Source organism: Nicotiana tabacum, chromosome 19, assembly GCF_000715075.1.
Source record: "Nicotiana tabacum cultivar K326 chromosome 19, ASM71507v2, whole genome shotgun sequence".
Classification (NCBI taxonomy): domain Eukaryota; kingdom Viridiplantae; phylum Streptophyta; class Magnoliopsida; order Solanales; family Solanaceae; genus Nicotiana; species Nicotiana tabacum.
In genome coordinates this window covers 50528343-50540816 of record NC_134098.1, presented here as the reverse complement: position 1 = coordinate 50540816, position 12474 = coordinate 50528343, and the positions used below count along the sequence as shown (strand labels likewise).

The 12474-nt window shown below is 37.3% G+C and overlaps 1 protein-coding gene across 1 annotated transcript; it reads left to right on the top strand.

Annotated features, from left to right (window-relative positions):
* The first annotated feature begins 2144 nt into the window (after positions 1-2144).
* On the top strand, positions 2145-11316 carry LOC107760859 (uncharacterized). The gene is made up of 14 exons (XM_016578966.2): positions 2145-2904; positions 3047-3087; positions 4394-4463; positions 4587-4735; positions 4822-4917; positions 7343-7413; positions 8998-9059; positions 9170-9233; positions 9351-9435; positions 9732-9858; positions 9984-10057; positions 10151-10214; positions 10421-10554; positions 10761-11316. Exons 1-14 carry the CDS (start codon positions 2829-2831, stop codon positions 11025-11027), a joined length of 1380 nt encoding a protein of 459 aa, XP_016434452.1. The 5' UTR covers positions 2145-2828; the 3' UTR covers positions 11028-11316.
* The last annotated feature ends 1158 nt before the right edge of the window (positions 11317-12474 follow it).

Here is a 12474-nt window from a genome sequence, read left to right as displayed (position 1 = left end):
GAATTCTAGAGCTTCGTTTGAGGTAATTTTTGAGGTGTTGTTCTTGTCTCAACAAGGGGGTAAATATATGACCTTTATTTTGATGTTTCTCCATAATTATTTCCGTTGGTTATTATTTTTATCCGTATTTGGATTGTAAAAATTGGAATTTTGAGCCCCAAAGTTGAGAAATGGTAAATCCTTGATTTGATGGTCGATTCTTGGACAAAATTGAACGATTTTATGGATATAGACCATATGAGTTATGGGTAATATTTATTTTCAATAATTTTCGTAATCCGGGCATGTGGGCCTCAGTGTTGACTTTATTGACTTTTCAAGCGGAGTTGAAAATTGTTATAAATTGATTAATTATAAGTATTGGAGTATATTTTGATTGATTTGCACGTTGTTTGGCTAGTTTCGGAATGTTTGGCTTGGAGTTGAGGTATTAGAGAGGCGTTGGAGCCAGTTATGGAATTTCGGAGCGAGGTAAGTCTCATGTCTAACTTGTGAGGGGGAAACTACCCCTTAGGTGATATAATTATTATGTGCTACTATTTGTGAGTGCTACGTGCGCACGAAGTGACGAGAGTCCGTACATAGCTAAAGCATATTTATGTACGGGTAGACTTAGGACTTTATCATGTAATTTTTGAATTGTTTGGACTCATTTTGTTAGCTTAATTAATTGAAATTATAACTGAAATTGATTTAGAAATATATAAATATATTAGGCCGAGCTTTATCACCTTGAGTTGTTGCCAAGATATTTGATAAACGAAAGCGGTATATTTATTATTATGCACCTATATCTATGTTGTAAGCATGTGACTCGTAATTCGATAAGTTTCTTCATTTCTTGTAGAGCGGGCCGAACGCTTCGGCATTATAATAGATGAATCTATGGTTCGTGCCGCTCGACCCTCGGCAGTGTACACAGTATTCTGGATCGGGCCGAACGACCTCGGCATAATCGTGCATTATATCGCTGGCAGTCCGAATGTTCACGAGATTATCCTTCCACTGATGCCAGGCCTTTTATATGGTATTCCTTATCTGTTTGATACTGGCACTTGATATATCTGAGCTGTTTTGGTAGAATACAAGACTGAGAAAATTATACCCTTTAAATTTTTTTTTGGAAGATTATGTAACTTACAGATTTACTCCATTATTGTTGTGTGCTTCATACCTACTTATGATTTATTATATTGCTTTATTAGACCTCTAGTAAGTGTCGATGTCGACCCCTCGTCACTACTTCTCCGGAGTTAGGCTAGATACTTACTAGGTATGCATTGATTTACGTACTCATGCTATACTTTTACGCTAAATGTGTAGGATCTGACAGGTTCAATTGGTGGTCATCTTGGCGCGTAGGCGCAACTGTTGAGGAGACTTTATGGTGAGTTGCATTTCAGGCTACGTATCGCAACCCACATAGTCTCCATCGTACCATTTACTCTATCCTGCCTTATTTACATTTCACACTTATGTTATATTATTATTGTACTCCTTAGTAAATGCTTATGCACTTGTGACACCGGATTTTGGGATGTTCTAGAAGTTGTTTGTGATTTTAATGCTTTGATTTATTTATCTAATAAAATTCACGATTTCGAGAATAATAAAGTTCATAATTAAGTTGGTAGTTCACCGTTGGCTTGCCTAACGGTGATGTTGGGTATCATCGCGGCCTATAGTGAGTTTTGGGTCGTGACATAAAGTCTCCGAGAAACTTCAACTTCAATCACTAATACTTGCAAAGTCTCCATACATTTGGTGTAACGAATTCATTAAAATTGGGATGTTGTAAATACTTTTAGAATTTAGAAAAGCTACATAATTTAGATTTTTCAATTTACTATACTTTGTTTATTCGGTTGTATTATTTAATATTTTTTTTATCTAATTCAGAAAGTAGGTAAATGTCAATTATTTCGAAAATAGTGGACCAAGAAGAAGAATAAGTAACTTGATTAAAATGATTTGGGAGATTTTGGGTCACCTAACGGGTTGAAGGGTAATTTTTTAAAGTTTGCTGATTGTATGGATAAATTTGGTTAAATAATATAACGATAGGGATAAATTTGGTCGGATATTAAATATACTATAGACAATATTTGAAAGTACATGTTATATTTGCCCTTTTCCTTCAAAAAAAACAAACAAAGAAAACCATGGCCACCTTTTTTCCCGATTCCCCACCCGCACGTTGTATAATTCAAGCAATCATTCTTTCTTTACTCACTCCGCTCCTTTGCTTTTTTCACAACACACACTGCACAAAATCAATTCATCCCTTTTTATTTTTTCCCTTTTTTGGTGAAAAAAAAAAGCGCTTTGTTTTTCTCTTTTTCCTTAAACTTCGCTAATTTGTCCCCTTTCTTCTTTTTCGTTGATTCATCTGCCAACAGAGCAGAACAACAAAAAAGACATATGTATACAGTTCTTGCATTTAATTATCGGCTCGCTCATTGATTATACATTTTTTATTGATCAATGGGGATCGGTGATTTTGTTTGTAAATTAGGGTTTAATTTCTTGTCGTTATTTGAATATTGTAAGGGTTTGTATTTATAGAACGATAGTTCAAGAATTATTTTTTTTAATCGGCAACCTTAATTGGTTCTTCCCATTTTTCTGAGTTAAACTGGTGCTTTCCATTTCTGGGTTTTGTGGAATTTGATCCATAGTTGTGTATTTTGGATAGATTTATGGGTAAAAATTGTATTTTGCGTTTTTGGCATTTGGTGTATTAGGTGAAAATCCTAGTATAAACGTGTGATTGTTGCTTTTTTATTATTTGGTTATCGAAATCTTGAAGTGGAGTTGTTTAGTTTACGATGGATCATGTTGTGGGTGGGAAGTTTAAGCTGGGAAGGAAGATCGGAAGTGGGTCTTTTGGTGAGCTTTATTTAGGTATGTTCTTAGCTTTTGGGGCGTCAATTGCAGTGGATTTGCTTATATGATCAACCCCATTTACTTGGTTGTGACCTTTGTTTTTTAGTGGTAGCTAACTCATGCGTGCCTCCTCTTTGTGTTTCTGCTTAATTTGATTCAGGTGTGAATATACAGAATGGAGAAGAAGTTGCCATTAAGCTGGTATTTCCTTCCAACCAAATAATGCCATATTTTTTTCCTATTGTTTTTTATGAATATTCAGTTTATGGATAAGTGTGAGTTTTATAGAACCTCTAATTTTAGAGAACCTAAAGATTTGTCTTGAAAGACAAATCATTTAGTTTTGGAATGAAATGGACCCGATATACTAGAAGGAATGAGGATCATATATTCGACCCTGACCAGTCTGTAGTTGAGGCGTAGTTGAACGACTGACTAACTGGGGAATTGATGCTGCTATATTGTTTTGTTTTTCTTGCATGCTGTCTAACGCATTTTATTGTTAACTTGATATTTAACTTATCTTTAGTATCATCGGAGTTTTGTCGTAGTATCCTATTTAGTCTATTCAGATATAACGGGTTGGTTGGATTGTAAAATCCTTGTTCACCATAACTACCTTGATTACCACATTGGTTTTTTTTATTATTATATTTTCTTATTAGATTTCTCTAGAAAGAGATGATTATTAAGCATGAGAACTAGCATGATCGTTCGATCTGTAAAATTTTTGGTTGAATAATATGTTAAAGTGTGCTGAATAGAAGCATTTGTAAGGTGGGGAATCAGAAAGTAGATGTTTCTAGTTGTGTATATGACTTCATTTTCTAAAACTGGTTTTCTAGTCAAGTAGAAATGTAAAGACAACTGTAGAAAGGCTCCTTTTTTATAACTCTAGAAAGGCTCCTTTCGCGCACCTCGACTATTCCACCTGGGATTACCTCCACCAACATAGGTACTAGGTTAACTCTCTCGGATGGGAGGAAATCACGTAACATTTTTTGTCTATGCTGGGATTTGAACCCTAGTGTCCAGTGTTAACGCCCACTTCAATGAAAACTAAACCACACCCTTGGATGCTCAGAAAACTCTCTTTTCAAGGTAGATTATCTGTGCATTTTCACCAGAAAAGGAAGTGTCTAGCCATTTAAGAAAAAGAAAGAAAAAAGAAATAGAAGTGTATATGTTGAAGAGTTCAGAAAGTAGCAATCTTATCTATCATGACCTATGAAAAAAAAAACTATTTTTGTCTATCATGATATTCTTGGAATGTGATAGCAAGACTAGATATATTGCTTATTAGCTTAAATATTTGATGAGCATATAGACATCTAACCAGCTTTTTGCTGGCTCACATCAATAAAATTGTAGTTTATCAACCAAAAAAACTGAACATATAGTTAAAAAAACTTTATTTTGATGGGAATTAAAGATTCTAGTTGTTGATGCAACAGTACTATTCGCACTATATGTTCATGACTTCATTCTCTTGGTACTGTAATATCAGGAATCTGTCAAGACAAAGCACCCTCAACTGCACTATGAATCAAAAATATATATGCTTCTTTCAGGAGGAAGTAAGTGTTTCTCCCTCACATCTGTAGCCCATTCTTTGCAAAAACCTTTTACTATGATAAATTCTCAAAAAAATGAGAATGTCATTTGTTCCGACTGATCTTATCTATGCCATTCTGATGAAGCTGGAATTCCCAACCTTAAATGGTTTGGAGTCGAAGGTGAGTACAATGTAATGGTCATAGACCTTCTTGGACCGAGCTTGGAAGACCTTTTCAACTATTGCAATAGGAAACTCTCTTTGAAAACAGTGTTGATGCTTGCAGATCAGCTGGTAAGTAGTTCTTTTTCATTTTTAAAGAAAAATCACCTTTTGCTTGTGCATTTTAGGATAATAATCCTGGGGTATGTGTCTTTCAGATTAATAGAGTTGAATACATGCACTCACGAGGATTTCTTCACCGTGACATAAAGCCAGACAACTTCCTAATGGGCCTTGGTCGCAAAGCAAATCAGGTTTTGGTTTATTTCTAGGAGAATTTTGTGAATGAATGGAGTTATTCAAGTCAATGCATTGCCTATAAAGAGGGGGAAAACTCACTATTTTGCTAGTTTCATTTCAGATTATCAAGTTTAAATTGTAAATATTTGGTCGTTGTGTTGGATGAATAGCTTGTCAATTTTATTAAGTTTGTATCAAATGGCTTTTTTATGCCGCTTATGCCGCTTGGTTTCTGATAATCAAACTCATTGTGGGGTGGATAGTACCTTGGTCAATTTTCAGACTTCAGGCTGGCTGAAGTTCATTAAATGGAGGTGTATTTTGGAAATAAAATTAAATATGATTTTTCTCTCTGAAAATTATTACCGAGTTTAATCATTTTCCTTATAATGCAATTTTATTAGGAAATGAAAACTTAGTTTGCCATATATTGCAATTTTGTTTATTTATTGGAAATGAAACTTATGTATGGAGCAGTTTTCGGTTGTTATGAGGTTGCACCAAGGATCCGCGCTCAACCCGTTCTTATTTGCTTTGGCGATGGACGCTCTAACTCACCATATTCAAGGGGAGGTACCATGGTGTATGTTGTTCGTTGATGATATAGTTCTGATTGATGAGACGCAAGGTAGCGTTAACGAGAGTTTGGAGGTTTGGAGACAGACACTTGAGTCTAAAGGTTTCAAGTTGAGTAGGACTAAGACAGAATACCTGGAGTGCAAGTTCAGCGACGTGAAGGGGGAAGAGGACGTGGATGTGAGGCTTGACTCACAAATCATCCTCAAGAAAGTAAGTTTCAGGTACCTTGGGTCAATTATCCAGGGGGATTGGGAGATTGACAAGGATGTCACGCACCGAGTAGGGGTGGGGCGGATGAAATGGAGGTTAGCATCTGGAGTCCTGTGTGACAAAAGGTGCCACCAAAAATTAAAGGTAAGTTCTATAGAGTGGTGGTTAGACCGGGCATGTTGTTTGGAGACAGGCCCTTGAGTCTAAAGGTTTCAAGCTGAGCAGGATTAAGACAGAATACCTGGAGTGCAAGTTCAGCGACGTGACGGGGGAAGAGGACGTGGATGTAAAGTTTGACTCACAAATCATCCTCAAGAAAGTAAGTTTCAGGTACCTTGGGTCAATTATCCAGGGGGTAGGGAGATTGACAAGGATGTCACGCACCGAGTAGGGGTGGGGCGGATGAAATGGAGGTTAGCATCTGGAGTCCTGTGTGACAAAAGGTGCCACCAAAAATTAAAGGTAAGTTCTATAGAGTGGTGGTTAGACCGGGCATGTTGTTTGGAGACAGGCCCTTGAGTCTAAAGAAGTCACATATCCAGAGGTTGAAAGTAGCATAAATGAGGATGTTGAGATGGATGTGCGGGCACACTAGGCTGGATAGGATTAGGAATGAGGTTATTCGGGAGAAGGTGGGCGTGACTCCCTTGGACGACAAGATGAGGGAAGCGAGGCTCGGATGGTTTGGGCACATGCGGAGGAGAAGCCTAGATGCCCCGGTTAGGAGGTGTGAGCGGTTGGCTTTGGCAGGCGTAAGAAGAGGTGGAAGGCGGCCTAAGCAGTATTGGGGTGAGGTGATTAACATGACGCGACTTCAGATCTCCGAGGACATGGCTGTTGATAGGAAGGTGTGGAGGTCGAGCATTAGGGTTGAAAGGTAGAGGTAGTCGAGCGTTTTTCTTCTTTATTCCGGGGGTGGGGCTAGTCTGATAGTGTTTTATCTTGGAATGCTAGTGGAGTATGTTGTGTTCACATTATTTTCCTGTTTTCATAGTATTGTGTAACTAGTAACTGTTTTTGTTATTGCCTTTCCACATATTTTTGTTATTATCTCTCTGATTGCTGCTGCTGGTAAGGATATATTATCTCTGTTCGCCTTTTGAGCCGAGAGTCTCCCGAAAACAGCCTCTCTACTCCTTCGGGGTAGGGGTAAGGTCTGCGTACACTCTACCTCCCCAGACCCCACTTAGTGGGATTTTACTGGGTTATTGTTGTTGTTGTGAAACTTATGTGTAGATGAGTTAGGGGTTGACTCTTACCGGTGGATGTTTGAGTTTATGAAGTCAATAATTAAGATAGTACTGCATTTGCCGTAAATGGATTTGCTATAAAGGTGGGATTTACTTCTGGTTACTGTGTCCTTCAGAGGGTATAAGGAAATCAATATGGAATTGAGGGCTCTATGTTATGATGATACTTATATTTGTATATTTGACATCTGATTAGTTTTAAATGAATAGCTAACTAATGTGTTGGTTTGTGTTAAAGTTCCTCATATGCCCATTTTTATTTGACCCTTTAACAAACCCCAGATACCATTGGGCCTCCAAAGCTGCTGTATTGATATTAGAGCTTAAAGGAAAAGAAAGCATATGTGATGTCAAGTTTTTTTTTTTTCGTAATGGTGCCAAATCTGAATACTGATGACAGGTGTACGCAATCGACTTCGGGCTGGCCAAAAAGTATAGGGACCTCCAGACTCACAAGCATATACCATACAGGTAGCACACTAACCACTATGTTACCCGATTAATCTTTGCAATTGTTCATTCTTATTTTTTCTGAATGCTTGTGACATTGCTTTATTAGCCCTAAAATAAAGTAAAATGAAAAGGAACCATCTTTATTTTCTTCTATTGCTCCTATCATATCACCATCATCTAGATACTTTTATTCTCAAGCATTAGTGAGGATTTACTGGAGAATATGTTCGCACTAGAGGAAATTGACAAATGAGCCAGGAAATCTCTGGCAAAGGACTTCATAAATCATAGCACTATGGTGGCGAGCAAAAGTTGAATGTTGTAACCCGTATTTTTCCTTTCTTGTTCTTCAATCGGTAAGACAAGGGGGGCAATATGAAAACATATACTTACCCGACAATCTGGTGATTCGTCTATGCAACACCAATTGGAGAATATATGATAGATTAATATTGATTCGTGTTATTTGATCACTTATGAAATGAAGACAGTCTTTTCACGTGAACTTTGGGGAGTATATGACGTGTAAGATGTTTTAGTTTGTTGTTTCGACAGCTTCCCATAGTTTTTTCTTGCCTCTATATTTTTATACCCTTAATCCAAAAAAGGCCCTATTTTGCCTTTTGAGGGCAAAAGTTGGCCAGTTTCCCGAGTGAGATTGGGAGCTGGTTACTTAGAATGTAGACAGAAAAAAGTTAAAATTCTTACTTTAAAGTTATCATCAGAGTAAATTCTAATGACTGTCGAATAGCTGAATGACAATGGGTTATGGTATTGTTTTGCATTTACTTAGATGGTTATAATATAGTGCCAGTTAATTAAGTATATCAGTCGCTAGTGCGGTGCTTATGACATCAATGCCATTTTTTTCCGCATAATAACATCAATGTCATATTTTGACGCACTTGGAAGGGAAATTGTGTAGGGCATACTTGCATTTTCAAGTTTATGGAACTTTGTGTCTTCTGTTGATGTCCTTTAATATTGCCAGTTAATTAATATATCAGTCGCTGTTATGGTGCTTAACTGTTGACATCATTAATTTGATGCAACAATTGGGGGATATTGTGGAAGGCAAGTTTCGTATTGTCATTGTTAGTTTATGGAACTGCATGTCCTCTGTTGATGTGTTTCTATGGTTCACTGCATGTTAGGCAAATTGGGTATTATCAAAATGTAATCACATTTGACATCTAATTCATCTCTCATTGTGGCTCATTGAGATTCTTTAGCCATCTATTCCTCACATGCCTTGAATTAAAATAAAAAAGTGTGGCAGAGTGGCAAGTAAGAAGCATCTGTAAATTCTTCATCATTTGGTGTCCTTACTGTATCATTTTGTTGATCACAATATTTATTTATTTGAGCTGACTGACATTACTGTTCTTGAGAATATATTCTACTCTTACTTGAATATTATCAAGCTCTAGTGGAATGAGCTGCCCCGAGTTATTGGAGTGACAATTTCATCCTTGTTTCTTATATCTTTCCTAATGAAAGAGAAGTAAAAGGAAAAGATTTAAATAAGACCTTACACTGGTCAATGAGAAATCTGTGTCTTTACTGCTTTTTACATGGTATTATGGTAATATTTCTTCTCAGGGAAAACAAGAATCTGACAGGCACAGCTCGCTATGCCAGTGTCAACACACACCTTGGAGTTGGTAGGTTAATTGTGTTTAGGTTGTCAAGTAGCTACAGGCATGATAAGCAACAACTTCAATTGTAACTGATAAAAAATGTTTTGTCTTTTTTTTCTTCTCCCCCCTGGCAGAACAAAGCAGAAGGGATGATTTGGAATCTCTGGGTTATGTGCTTATGTATTTTCTTAGAGGAAGGTTGGACTTTAGGGGTGTCACCTTTTCTTTTTGGCATCGTTTCTGACCAGGTCCTGGTGCATTTGCAAATTCTACGGATGTTTTCACTGACTTGATGACAATTTCTTTTTGGCCCAGTCTTCCGTGGCAGGGATTGAAAGCTGGTACTAAGAAGCAGAAATATGATAAAATCAGTGAGAAGAAGATGTTGACTCCAATAGAGGTACTATTTATGAGTATGAATGATCTTTTGTGATGTCATCTTCATCTGTGTTGTGAACTCTGACAAAGCAGACATCCATATGTCAACTGTCATAGAAATACTTCAGTATATACTTCTTATTGTCAAGATAGATGGTTTAAAATGTAACCTATCCAAAAAAAAGGATGATTTGATAATGTATTTATAAGCCAATTGTTATCTCGTCTGGGCTTTCTTGCCTTTAATATAGATTATCTACTGATGATGCCAGTGATCAGATGAGGAAATTGACACAGGATTTGATGGGTTTCTAACAGGTGCTATGTAAATCATATCCATCAGAGTTCATATCATACTTCCATTATTGTCGGTCATTACGGTTTGAAGATAAACCTGACTATTCATATTTGAAGAGGCTTTTCAGGGACTTGTTTATTCGTGAAGGTAGTATATCTGTGATCCTCTCTTTTTCTTTTTCAATCTACAGGCTGTCTGATCTGTAACTATCAATTTTAGTCTTGAAGTAGATGTGTTGTAGTCTCTGCATCTTAACCATTTCACTGGTGCAGGTTATCAGTTTGACTATGTATTTGATTGGACCATTTTGAAGTATCCTCAGATTGGTGCCAGTTCTAGAGGACGTGTTAGTGTTCTTAAAACTTTGTTTTGATTATTGTTGAAAATCTGTTCTTAAACTTTTTTAAGATGGAAGTGTCTGCAATCTTTTTGCCACCAGAATATTAGTGGAAGTGCGGCACTAAATGCTGGGCCATCTGCTGAAAGACCGGGAAGGGGATCAGGTAATATCTTTGACCTAAAGTTATGGATTTTTTGTAGTCCGTTTCTGACTTTTAATTTCCTTAGCTGGTACGGCATGTAACTCCTGTTTGCTTATTCAAATGGTGAATGTTTGGAGATGTGATTTTTCATGTAAAAGCTGAATATTGAGTTTGCAGCTACTAAAAATTTATCACTCTTTGATGCTTGGTTTGTGTCTGTAATCCAGTGGGACAGGATATTCGAGACAGGTTTTCTGGTGCTGTTGGAGCATTTACCCGGAGGACTCCTTCTGGTTCTGGTAGGCATGGGGAACACTCGAGACACAAGACTTCAGATGATATACCTTCATCTAAAGATGTGGTATTGATCCCTTCTCTTTCTAAAAGCAATAGAAATAACAGGAAAAAAAATCACACTGCGATTGGTTTGCTTGTGTCTTTAAGATGACTTTTTTTTTTCAGTGAAAGAGAAGTAGAAATATTATTCTAACAGTTGATATATTTTTGCTTTTTTGAATATCGGTTGTATGGCAAACTAGTAAGAATAATATGCTTATAATTTTACAGCAATTTGATTCAGAAAGAGGCCGTACATCAAGAAATGGTAGCTCGTCCAGAAGGGCTGCCATTTCAAGTAGCAGACCGAGCTCTTCTGGTGAACCTACTGATAGTCGCTCAAGCAGATTAGTGTCGAGCAGCGGCCGCTTATCTTCCACACAAAGGATTCATTCTGGAGTTGAACCGAAACCATCATTGTTTTCCCGAACTTCACTTACAAAGGGCAGCCGTGATGACCCTCTTCGGAGCTTTGAGCTTCTTTCAATCAGAAAGTAAAAAGGGATGCACTTGTAAAGAGAAATTTTCTCGTTGTTATGAATCTTGAGATCCTATAAAAGGACGTCTCTGTGCTGTAAATGAAAATTTCGACATGAAAACTAACTTTTTTTTATTATTACCTGGTTTTTTTCGTTGAGAGTTTTTTGGCCATTGTAACGCCATTTAGACTCATCCAAAGAAGTGATGAGTAATATGTACGAAGTTGGATAGTTATCAAAAATATATTCATGATGTACGAATGGATTTATCTTTTGTGCAAAGCCTATGGAATTGTATAGTGGAGAAATTCTGTTTCAGGTTATAACTACCAGTCCAAGGCATTGAAGTGTAAGGATAACCTGTTTCAGGTTATCCAAAATGTTACTACTGTCGAGAAAACAAACAAAGATAACTCTACCAAAAGCCAATTGCAGATTCAGAACCCACAGACTACCCAAAAACATGTTCCAACAGAGAAAGAAACAGAGAATTATTCAGAAACCTATTCAAATTGATGTTACCCCAAAGCCAACAGGAAAACAAGCCGAGAACACTATCCAGCAGCCTATCCAAATCCAATCTACTCCAACATCAACAGAAAATCAAATAGAGCACACAAACAAGGTCAAGCCTCAAATTAGCCAACAACTTCAGCAAACTAACCATGCTGAAACAAGCCACACTTAACTTGATTCAAACAAAACAACCAGTACTTTTCCAACCACTACTAAAGATGATATACAAAAACAGAAGCAAGTTGAACCTTTCACCAAAGACAGCAGCCCCCATAATAGCAAACAACCTCCCAGGAGTCACCAGAGTGACCAATCCCACAACAATCCTGCCTCTATTCAAATCCAAACTAAAGCTAACCCAAATTCCAACACTCCAACAACTACCAAAACACTTACCAAACTCAACACCCCTCAAAGCTCCTCATCTTATGTTCCAGAATCTCCAGAGAATGCTTACAAGGAAGAAGTTTCAGGTCATAGCTATAAACCTCAATCTACGGACAGAACTCACTTACAGGTCATTCAATATATCTCAGCACAAGACTATCCTATTCCTGCGAGGGGAACTGAGCCTCCAGATCCTGAAAATGAAAACATGTCAGATGATAATGAAGAATATGAAAGCATACATGGGGACATTTCTGCAGAAGACGAAGATAGTGGTATAAAAAGTGATGATGATGAAACTGAAGCACAACTACTTGATTTAGTTAGCTCACATCAACACTCAGATCCCAATATTAGCCAAGATTTTGAGGAGATCACTAAGACACACAATCTCTCACCTAGAGGACAAGGCACTTATAAAGGAGGCAAAAGCAGAGGAGGAGGTAATGCTCCTCGAACAAGATCCAGGGCTAAGCTCACAATATCACACAATCTTTCCCATGATTAGCACTCTCATATGGAATATTCGAGGCATTAAAAATGCCTTTGAAAGACTTAAATTC